The 12,380-nt window shown below is 33.6% G+C and overlaps 1 protein-coding gene across 9 annotated transcripts in view; it reads left to right on the top strand.

The window, feature by feature from the left end:
* The window catches only part of EXOC6 (exocyst complex component 6), a 98,729-nt gene that overhangs the window by 37,798 nt on the left and 48,551 nt on the right, over positions 1–12,380 (top strand). For all 9 annotated transcript variants that reach the window (XM_075504783.1, XM_075504784.1, XM_075504785.1 and 6 more), the window contains exons 11-17: positions 278–398; positions 2,378–2,449; positions 3,138–3,235; positions 4,373–4,478; positions 8,095–8,204; positions 9,252–9,363; positions 10,979–11,113. In XM_075504783.1, coding sequence (XP_075360898.1) covers positions 278–398; positions 2,378–2,449; positions 3,138–3,235; positions 4,373–4,478; positions 8,095–8,204; positions 9,252–9,363; positions 10,979–11,113 — 754 coding nt within the window. The remainder of the gene's footprint in view (positions 1–277; positions 399–2,377; positions 2,450–3,137; positions 3,236–4,372; positions 4,479–8,094; positions 8,205–9,251; positions 9,364–10,978; positions 11,114–12,380) is intronic.

Genomic DNA, 12,380 nt, shown 5'->3' on the forward strand with positions numbered 1-12,380 from the left:
GATTCAGTTTCTGCACAAATCATGCGGGTGGTGGTTGCTGGATCTAAGCAGGGAAGAGCGTCCAGATCCTACCAGTACGATGCCCCACAAGGACCCTCCAGCTGGTGTGAAACAAACTTTTCCCTTTTTGACTTCATGCTGGGCAAAGCAGAACACCAAACCTACCAAAGTGTCACTGCTTGAGTGGGAAGGGTTTGACTATCCTTGTATGTGAAAGGGTAGAATTTGCTCTAATATTAGAAAACAACGTAATAATTTAAGCATTATTTTGTTTTAGTTTCTTTGTAGTGGAAGACCACATTTTACATGTAACCCAAGGACTGGTAACTAGAACATACACTGATGAACTCTGGAACATGGCCCTTTCCAAGATCATTGCTGTTCTTAGAACACATTCAGTAAGTGAGAAGTCTTATCACTATTGGAGTTTAAATCCTCTTACTTCAGAGCTCTGTATATTTAAAGCTGGGATAGTAACAAAGTGAAAAATTACACCTCTCTCATGTTTTCTTTTCCTTGTGATTAAAAATTGCTCAGATTTGGGAGGGAGCCTGCCAAGCTTTTGTTTTTCCCAACAGTATCAGGCTGTGATCCGCAGTCATGGGCTATTTGCATAATCCTTCACTGATTTACAACTCACTGGGTCTTCCAAACCTTCTCTTAGTCCAGCAGTTTAGAATATGCAGAGTTAATCTGCTGTTATTATTGCAATCCTTCCTCATTAGTCTCAACTGACCTCTTCATTAGATCAGACTGAATAGTTCAGCACTGAAAGCACCACCAGGAAATAGTTCCTAATTATCATTCCAAATGCTGTGTTTCCAAAATAAACTCCACCAGCAAAACCCTTGGAGCTATCTCTTCAATGCTATAGTAGTAATATGTTTATGCTGAAGTAAAGGTATTAGAAAAATCTTCACAGATGTTAGAATGTAATTCTGTATCAACTGAGTATTTCAGTACATTCAAAGTGTGTCTCCTAAAGTTACATACCTATCTTAGCTCCAATGATGCTGAATAGCTGCGTGCTATTTCTTACTCCTCTTTGAAAACCAGTGGAATACCATTGTTCACTCTGACTGATAGTAAATTGCTTCAGAGTTTACTATTGGTACAACTTTTACTATTGGAAAAAGTAGAAGAGTTTTATCTTTCCCTTTTTAATGTTTGCTAGAAGCAGTTCCTTTATGCAATGTTATTTTTATTACGATTGATCTTTAATTTGAGGAATATTTTACATTTCATATATACTGAGGAAAAATGAGGAAAAAGTTCAGATTGCAACTATAGTTTTATCATAGGCCCTTTACTGATCAGTGGTACATGAGATGTTCTCATACTTTAATTCATTTTAGAGGATTGGGATAAATTGAGATATATTCAGCATTTTTTTAAGCTAAATACTTTGCAAGTTAATTGGCTGAATATGGATTTATACACCTATGTAAGAATATGGTAATTTAAGGAGTAAAAGTAATGTAATCTCTAAAGAACTCTTCAATGTCTTGTCATGTAGTTGATCACTGTTTCTTCTCAAAATGCATAACTCCCATCAAAACCAATTCTATCACAATCTCTTTCTAACATCATCCTAGTACAGACTAATGTTTAGATAAGTGTCAGTTGCCTGATGAGGTATTCTAAACCAAACCCTTACTTTAATAAAGTAAGCTAAGAGCAGAAATTAAAGAAAGGTGAAACAGATGTATATAATCTCTAACCAATACTATATTCTCATGCTGCTTTAAATTACTTTAATATAAATATTATTTTACTTTATCCAGTATTGCAAATAGTGAAGCTGAGGTGAAAGCCTTAGTTGTATTACTCCACACCTCTGAAAATCAAATTTCAGTCATTTAGTAAATAACTTAATGTCTTGACTTTTTACCATCAAATTTGTAATTTGAATTTATTTAGAAAGTATTTTATAGTGTTTTCCCCATACGGCTGGGAAACTGTCTGAGGTGGCACAGTTAGTACTAGTTAGACCCAGGTTTAGTGTTCAAAAGAACGTCCTGTGGAAACCTCTCTCATGTTGAATTAGCAAAGCATTTTGACGTGTGCTTATGTTCCACTGAAATACATGTAATTTGCTGATTTTGAATCTCAGTACAACATACTGATATTTATTGAATCTCATATTTTAGTTTACTTTTTCTGAGCTTTTATACTACTGATAGTTCATATAAAAATTTAACAAATACTTTTATGTAGCTGGTCTAAGTGAAGACAAGTGAGTCTAAGTTGTTTTTTACTAAGGCAGTTAGGTAAAGGGATAAGGCTGGAGAGTTTAACCTTCTGTGCTAATATTCTTTGACAACATATGTCCCATATTTTAAATCCTTTTAACAAAACCAGAATTTCTCACTTTCAGTCATATTGCAGTGATCCTGACCTTGTTCTGGAACTGAAGAATCTCATTGTAGTATTTGCTGATACTTTGCAGGTACATACTATATTAGTAATTTAACTGAAATTCCTAGAGTCAATTTTTTCCTTTAGATGAGTAAGTGCAGTGCTTTGGATTTTACTGAATCATATATATATGAATCAAGAACAAAATTACACAATAATATTTTAAAAATACATGTATTTCTTGCCTTGGTTCCTCCTTTTCAGTATTATCAATTTAATGTATGCATTCTGGGCTATCCAGCTAGCATCCAGTTATTCATATCTGTGCAAAATTGTTAGCTTTGTAATTTGTGTATGTTTTTGTCTTTTTTATAAATGCTTTACTTCTGACCTTTAGCAAGAATATTTTCTTTAGCAATAGCATTCCAGTTATCATTAACTCTCTAGCTGAAAGACCAAATGAACATCATTGGCAAGTATTCTTGCAATGTTTAACAGACTGATAAAAAAGATCAGTTATATGCATAAATAGCAAGTTAAAATGTTATAAAGAAATGTGACAAATTTCTGCTTGAAAACCAAAAGCATAGGATAAAGTATTTGTTAAGAATTTAATATATAATCTTCTAATTGTAGTGGTGTGTTTAAAGTACTATAATTTGTTTTATAGAAGTGACAAGATTGAATAATAAGTCTCATCTCAGAGTCCTGAAGTGATGTGATAGGAATTGAGTGTATTAGTTCTTGAATTATCCACCCTTTTCATTTTTATACCTTAGGGCTATGGTTTTCCTGTGAACCGACTATTTGATCTTTTGTTTGAGATAAGAGACCAGTACAATGAAACACTGCTTAAAAAGTGGTCTGGACTGTTCAGGTTAGTATTTCAAAATAATTGTGCCTTTTGTATTACATCTATTGGTTTTTGTCTAACTTCAAGTTTTTTTGATAGAGTTGTAATTCTGGAAGAATTTATTAACTCAGTATTGTGTATGAATTTCAGGTTGGATAGGACTAAGATATCACATGTAACTAATATTCAGGAGAAGAGCCATCAAGTACTGCTTCTGTAGTTAATGGAGAGAAGGAAGGTCTCCAAAGGGACATTGTTGGAGAAACATGCAGGAGAGACACGTCTGTTTTTCTTCATTAGGAACCTAATAACTCTAGGCTATTGTAATAGGGCATTAGGTTCCTAATTTAGGTTGACTTAATGTTTACTGTTAGCTGATATGCATATCTCCCTGACAGACTACTGACATTGCCAGTACGTCTTCATGTTTTTTTAACGCAGGCTGGTTTTCACCTATTCTTTGGAATCATTTAATTGAGTAAATTGTAAACCCAGGAATATGGCAGTGTGGGACTGTACTGCAAAGCCTGTTTGCACATAGGGCTTGATGTCTGAATGTGCAGAAATTGTTTACCATAAAATATGTTACATTGTATTACAGAAAACGTTAAAATTAAATTGACCACTTAGGTTCTGAATCTCTCTAGACTCCTAGTATAGTCATTTGACTAGTAGAAAAGTCCAGAGGGTACTTAATGTTGTGGCCATGTGCCTAGTTGAAGTTCTCTGAGTCATCTCTATTGACTATAGGTAGCTGTGGTACCTAAGTGAGACACTCTGAATATCTGCTTTAGTGTAGGCAAAGTGTAGGCTACCATAATTAGTAAGTATCTCATGATGGTTTACCCTGGAGTAGACTAGTTGGTCTAAAGTTCTTTTGCTGTATTATGCTTTGAGTCATACATATTAAAACACTTTCAACTATTTTTTCTCCATGACTAGACACAGTATAAAGAGTTAGCATATACAAGGTACTTTCAAATTAATCTAAAAATAGTTTGGATGTCTGAAATTATGATGATTGCAGCTCATAACTTTTTGAAGCTGCACACCTAAGTGTGGTAGTAAAATTTATATTCATTTGCATGTTTTAACACTGGAAAATACTGTAAATAAGTTACATGTCCTAAATTTTTTTCACTTTACTAACTAATTCACCAGGGATATTTTTGAAGCGGACAACTACAGCCCTATTCCTGTAGCAAATGAAGAGGAATACAAAATAGTTATAAGCAAATTTCCTTTTCAAGATCCAGAACTTGATAAGGTAAGGAAAAGTTTTATTTTATTAAAGTTTGCCAAAATCCAATTAAGGACACTTGGGACAGTAATGATTTTTATAATTAAAAAGCAATTAAAATTTGAAAAGCTAGGTAGATTAAGAGGCTAAATCACCTTCTTTGTGTGTAATTATCTAGTCATAAATAAATATGAAAATTAAAACTTTAGTCATTTGCGCTGATGTTTGAGTGAATGATGAAACCTATTGTTTTGTAAACAAATTAATAATACACTTTAATTGATACAGTCTTTATGTAATTATAATACAGTCTGTCTTTAGTTAAATTTTGTTGCAACTCATTGGGTTTAGTAACTCATAGTATATGCTGTAGTATTGCAAAAATACATGTAAAACAGGGATCTGTTAGAGACAGCAACTTTTGTATTTCACTTTTAAAATTAATTATTTGTGTTTGAGTATGTGGGGCAAAATAAACATGAAGAGACGGTAAATAATTCTGCCGTACTAGCATTCCAATAGGATATTCTTTCATAACCTCAGCCATTCTTTCACTACAAACTCCTTTCACAGAAAGGTGATTAATATGTTCTGCTCTTCAAATATGGTTTTGCTAATACCAGTTAAGAAATAACAGGCCCATGATGGAGTCTGGGGAACTAAATCTAAGACCCACATGACAGTGGGAATAACTGTTGTAGAGGGAAGCTGGTTTATACACGATCCATCACCACAGATATCTGCAAAAGTAAAAAGATACTCTAATTCTATGATTCAGCAGGGATTTACCAGGCAGATGTAACAGCTGCATGTCATTAATACAGTATTGCAGTGAAGATGAAAAACTAAAGGTGGGTTTTATGCTGATTTTTTAATAAGACTCCAGAGTGCTTGCTGGATGCTTTCCTTCATCAAATTCATTTACTTAGCCATTATAATACTAAAATGAGATAAACAGAATGGAAATCCCTTACAGTGTTGGAAGTATACTGCACCCCAGATACTATTTAGCATGACATATTTTGCTAATAAATTGCAGAGATTTTTAACTTGCACTGAATAATTTTACCTGCTAGCCTCTCTCACTCTCTGTCTGATGTATCAGCACGCGTGTGTGGACGTTACTTGTGTAGGCATGTGTAGTTACATATATGTATGATTAATACAAAGCTTTGGCTCTTATTTCACCAGAAGGGAAATGTATTCTCTGTACCCAACAATTTTCATTTTGGTTTATGACACAGAGAGGGATTTCTATTTCATAGTGAGCAGCACTTTTTGTAGATATTTTATGGGCAGAATCTCACTGATGCTTATTTTTTGGGCTGGTGAGCTTGAGAGTAAAGCCGGTAATCAGGTTGGATTCTGTTCCCAACTCTATCATTGACCAGCTGCGTGGTGCTGGTAAGTCACTTCACATCTCTCTGTCCCTGTTAATTCCTCTGTAAAGCAGGGATAACATTTTTTTACATTTCTCTGAAAGGAGCTTTGAAACCTGCATGTAAAGCAGAAGGACGTCGTTAGAAATAAGGCAGTCTGAGGCTTTTTTCTTGTGTCCTGGTAATTTTTGAAGTAGTTTAGTTAACTTCAACCAAATTTAGCAAAGGGGCAGAAATCTCAAAGATAATTGGGTTCCTAAAAGTTTTGTCAAGTAGGCAGTAGGATAGAGGAGAAAGAATCATTAAGTATCCTTGTTGAAAGACTGTAGTGTTACCTTATGTGTTATTAGATAGCAGGGAATCCACGTGGAGAGGAAACTTTGTAAATGCTCCAACATCACCTTTATTGGTTGCTGTTTATAATCTCAGCCACTTCATGTCTCTGTTGTTGCCTCAGGCTATAAGGCGCTGGGAGGTCCTATTGGGTGGGTTAATGTAATCTACATTTCAATGTTTAAAAAAAAAAAAAAAAACCAAAAAAAAAAACCCAAGATGTGTAAGTTCAGGCTAGTCGCTGAAGAAGCCTGTGTAGTTGATAGAGAGGAATACACACCCCACAGGGCTAATTCCATTTGATGCATCTTTGATGCCTTTTACAGATTAAGGAGAATTTCTCCTTTGAAAATGTCTGTTTCTCTCCATTTAGTATAGAAACAGATGAACGTGAGTGAGTGTCTCATTTTTAACTGTAGGTTAGGATGAATCACCCTCACATTGTACAGGTAAGTTTATTGTAAGAGTTGCTTGCAGCAGATTAGGCAGAAGTATGACCAGAACCTACTAGATATTTAACATAGCAAATCCAATCTGACTGGAGAAAACAGTCTTATTTGCACTCTGCTGTTTAGATTGAATGGCCCAAAATATCATGGTTTGATTATATCATATAATTTTACTCCCTTTTTGTATTCAGAAGTGAAACAATTGGCTTGTATCTCTGGATTAGTTGTTTGTTTGTTTGTTTGTTTGTTTTCTTACTACCTACTCTAATAAGCAGACAGAAAGTGTTGTGTCCTCCTGTATGGGCCAGACACTGTAGAGGAAAAATAATTGCTTCTCTTAGATTGTTGAATATATGAAGGTTGAGACTCAAGCCCTGCTGACAGAATATTGTAGTGATCCGAAATAGGTGTATGTAATAGCACTTGTTTTATCTGTAAAAAATTAATTGCTTAAATCAGATGAACACATATTTGAAGTAAATTTTGTTGTTAAAAAAATGTTTGCTATCGCTGTTGAATGACATGAAAGCCTGGCACTTACACCACATAATTGTCACACCACCTAATCTTAAATAAAGAGGTATGATTAGGAGAATGTCAAGGTAATCTGTTTTCTCTGCATTTTTTAATACACAAATGTTGAGCTGCTGTTGATTAATGCTTTTTTTTTTTTTTTTTTTTTGAGAAATTCAATTCTCCAGGGATGATACCAGTTGTTAATTATTTTTCTCATGCATTAGTCATACAGTAAACAGAAAATTAATGGTTTTGCAGATTTCAAAAATTATGTATTCAATTCAGAAATATGTGTTCGGTATGTGTAGATTTAATTGAATGTATTTCTTTTTGTCCTCCCAAATACAATATCAGCTTTAAAATTGAAGAAAAAAGCATGATTTTATTCTTATGGACTGCTAGTATTTCCTACATGTTAATCCAAATTGTTGAAATGAATTGAAACTGCTTTGGTTTTGTAAGCCATTGAGAGAAAGTAAATATATGATAGTAAATATATATGCCTAAACGTACTCAAGATGCTTTGAAAATCCCAGATGTATTGAACATCTCAAACCTTTTTTTTTTTCTTCACTGCTTTCTTTGGCAAAAAAATGTTTGCATTTTTGAATCTCTCGTCCCACTTACATCTATCTTGTTCCTTCAGATTAAAAGTGGTTTGAGACCTCTTTTTTAATGTGTGTTTGTAAATTGCTTTCTACAGAGGGTTCTTAAATTACATTAAGTCTCCAAACTTTAAAGTAATTTAAATGAGTGATAAAGTTCTGTTTTGCTTATAATCTATTTAAACAGGTGTAGAAGTCAACCCAACACATACCACTGTTTGTATTTGATGAAAACCAGAAAAGCTTAAAATAGATTAAAATATTGATAGTGTTAAGTGGCTTTCTAATTGTTGCGTTTAATTCCAGGCTATGCTTAGAATTGGTTTCAAGTGTAAGATAGTATTATTTTTTATTTTCACAGCAATCCTTTCCAAAGAAGCTTCCAATGTCTCAGTCAGTGCCTCAGATTTACATCCAGGTTAAGGAATTTATTTATGCAAGCCTTAAGTTTTCAGAGTCACTTCACCGCAGGTGAGTTTAAAGTATCAGGCATGTGACTATAAGGTAACCTATAACTTCCAGGTGACCTAAAAATATATATTAAATTGAAAATATATTTTCTTGTGTGCTTGCTAGCTGTGCTTGTTTCATAATTTACATATAATTTACATATATAATTATTTATACTTAATCTATTAATTCCAGTGCTATAGCGTATATTTCATGTGTATAAAAATATTGTATACAATATGTGTATGTCTGTATGGGTGAAGGTAGCTTGGCATGCTAAGCAGTCTAAAACACTGCTGGGGTTTTTTAAACGGTATTGACTGGTTTGAATAATCTAGAGACTTTATTTATTTAACAAAGCCTGTAAGATTTGAAAAATATGCTTTGGTACTGACCATTTCAGAAATAATTGCGTAGCATCCCTGATTACTTTGAATGGTCTTTCCCTTCTCAGTGCTTTGAGTTTCCTTAGCAATGATTTCTCCTGCAACAAAACATGCTGTCTACGTGCTCATTCTCTCTTCCATCCCACCTTTTTCGGATGGAAAACATCACAATTCTCCCATTTCCTTTTCTCTTGTGGCCTTCAAAAGCTTAGTTTTAATTACATAAAATAACATTCATAGATCTGAAATCAGGAAGGTATTTGTGGCTGCTCACCCACTTCTGCACTGTTAAGGATGTAAATGACTCTCACACATTCTTAATTGATACTGTTTATAATTTACACATACTAATGAGCACATGTTGACCTCCTCAGTAACTCATTAAAACCCACAAATTACTCTTTCTAAACTGCTGTGTCAATAAACATGTCCAAAACCTAGAAAAAAAAAAAAAAAAGGTTTTGCTTCAGTGTTGAAATTCAGTTAATGGATAATTTGGTAGGTGAAAGAGGTGTTCTGTGTGTTATAGCACAGAAGACTTGGAGCAACCAGAAATTAAATGCACACAGGGAATTCTTAACATGAAAAGTTCACTTTGCAGGGGAAAAAAAAAAAATATTAAGTATTACTGTCAAAGTATTGTCATGTACAGCATAGTTATAAAAATAAACTTTTTTTTCAGCTCAACAGAAATAGATGATATGCTCAGAAAATCTACAAATTTGCTGCTTACAAGAACTCTAAGTAGTTGTTTACAGAACCTAATTAAAAAACCTCATATAGGTTTAACCGAGGTAAGTTTTAAAACACACGCTCAAAACTGTGTTAAGACAATTAGTGCTAAAACTGTTCTTGTAAATGTAGATATACCGTGGTATTAAGATTTGTGTAAGAAAAACAAGTAGTCTTTGCTTTAAAATTGAAAATTTAGAGGTGAAAGATGAAGTATAAAAAAGCATCAGTATCTGTTACATAAATAATAACAGTACATTTACACAGGGATGCCTTTTGAGGGAGAGATGACAATGAAAGAGTTGTCTCCTGTATGATAAACAGAGATTTGCAAGAAATAAGCCAAAGACTCTTACTACTTTGGTTGCATACAGAGCATGATTCGTGTGTTCTGCTCCTGTCTAGCAATTACTAGCACATAGTTGAGTTTCTTTTTCTTCCTATTAAAAAAAGGGTGTGTGGGGGAGAAAATCTCTCTCACATGAAGTGTGTAAAGTTTCAGAGTAAACTTACCAGATCAGGAAATCTAAAATCTCAAGTTGACTCTGACACATGAAACTTTTTCTATAATAATTGCAATTAAAATATTTTAGTTGGTTTGTGCATGTTGTTTCTTCATCGGGACTCTTGGTTTAATTTCTTTATTGAACAGAATAAGACAGGGTGAGACAGTGAATCACTCTGAACATTCACTGCAGGTATGTGCGATGTCAGGAGACAGCAGGTACCTACTGAAACATGCTGAGAAGGACTTAGACTGTTGCTGTTAGAGCAGCGTTATGTCATATTGAATGTTGTTTTTTAAACTGCAAGAACTTCTTGTATAGATGAAATCAAGAAGAAGAAGATGAGGAAAGAGTTCTACAAATCATATATTGCCATGTTAGTAAGACAAGCCATACAATTTTTCTGAGACGTAGTTTTCTATGTTCTTGAAATTGGTACAGGAATATTTTCAAGGATATGAAAATAAATTCACTAGTATTTTTTGAGGTGTTTCATTATCAAGTCAATATGTTTTATGAGAAAAATGTTAAAAAGAGAAAACTTATTTTACCAAGCATTACATTAGTGTTCACTAAAACAGTATGCAGTGAGAATTAAGATATAATATATTGATATTTCAGTTACTATGCATTTATGTACGCTGTCTAATTTGTGAACTGAATGCAAATGCAGGTCCTGCTTATAAAAACATTTATATCATGTGCAAGCAGATTGTTACCATTGTTGGGGGGGGGGAAGGAGTTGACAAGCTTATTTTTGAAATTCCGTAACTTCAGAATGCATAATTCTGCAGACAGTATTGTGAAATATTTTTTATAGCAGTAGTTTTTAAAAAACTATTTTTATGGTACAAATTAGTGATTTGCTTTTGGCAATATGTTTTCCTTTGTTTTCCCCTTTTTAATTCTGAAATATCAACTGGATTTATTTCACTGAGTAGGTGTCTGCAGTCTTAATTTTTAAAACGGCATCATTTGTATGTAAACTGTAGTATTACTCCTTAGTGGTATTTGAAAGCAAACCTGAAAACTAACACGTAATAGGTGGTAACCTGAAATACTGTATTTAATTTCTAGAAGCATTGTTGCTGAAAGAAGTAACCATTTACAAAATTAAATGACAATGGGTGATACAAAAAGGATTTTTACAATAATTTTTTCTCTCTTGTAGCTTGTTCAAATCATCATAAACACAACACACCTGGAACAAGCCTGTAAATACCTTGAGGATTTTATATCTAACATTACAAATATTTCACAAGTGACTGTTCACACTGCAAGACTTTATGGACTTTCTACATTTAAGGTATGGTATATGTCATCCATTATATGACTATGTCTGAAAAGCTACATTAAAATCACTATAAACAAAACATTTTAAAACAAAAGGGGGTGAGGGCAAAGCTGCATACTTTCTCATTTTTGACTCCAAAACAATTCTGAGCTGTTAAGAATTCAATTGTAACACTGAGCAGATAAACACTGTTTTTTATGTTATCGGTATGATCTGAAATATGTCGGTATGTGAGAAGCATCAATATTCTCTGTCAGATGCCTCTTTTATTAAGTTACGAAATGACAAGCTAAGCTTAACTGCACCAGAAGGTTTCAACAGATTAAGCTTCAGTTTGTGTAACATCTCCCCTTTCTGAATGGAATCAAGCAAAACAGCTAGTTTAATCTAAAATGTTTGTATTATTTATTTGTTCTTATTCTGCAGTAGAAATATTTTGTGGTACATTTTCAAATTGTGTAATTTCTTAATATAAAAGCAGTATTAAGAATGTGCTACAACGCATAAATTATTCAATTATGTTTTTAGAATTCATATTTTATTTACATGCCCTTTACATACACAATAATACTTGTTAAAATGATCACTGGGAACTTGGCTGTTTCCAATGTATGGCAACTGCTTATCTGCACAAGCTGTATTTTCTCTGCCATTTCTGAAAAATGTCAGAAGTACTTAAGTTTATATCTCAAAAAATTAAAGTAAATCATAGGTGATGCATACTCAGCATAGGCAATTGTAATTTCAACAGTTAGCATGGCAACGTTTGTAAGCCAAGTGTAAAATAACCCTAAAATAAAAAATGTTGTAGTCTTCTTTCTATATATGGCTCCTCATCTCATTAGTAGGTGAAGTTCTCCTAGTTGTTCTTGCATTTGCCTGTACAAACATTCTGAAGGATTTTGAAAAGAGAAAGCTAAAGCAAAAATACCACATGACTTGTATAGTCTCATCTGATGTCCTTGGCAGAGCAAAAACCATACACTCATCTGTGAAGTCCCTCTCCACAATATTACTCAAAAGGCCTTAGTCCTTTTACAGTTGTAAGGGAGACAGTTGTTAATGAGAAACCTGCATGTAAAATGAAATTGCTGAAGACAACTTATGCACATAATGTCAGGTAACTCAAGATGACTGAGATTTATCCCTAAGATAAATAAGTCAAAATTCTGATCCTTGTTCAGGCTGTGTTATGTCATTATGACCCTAGTAAGCTCTAAAACAAGATCCCAACAGCTGGACTAGCTATGCTGAGTGCAAAGGTGGTTTGGTCTCAGGC

The sequence above is a fragment of the Mycteria americana genome, chromosome 6, assembly GCF_035582795.1.
Source record: "Mycteria americana isolate JAX WOST 10 ecotype Jacksonville Zoo and Gardens chromosome 6, USCA_MyAme_1.0, whole genome shotgun sequence".
NCBI lineage: Eukaryota > Metazoa > Chordata > Aves > Ciconiiformes > Ciconiidae > Mycteria > Mycteria americana.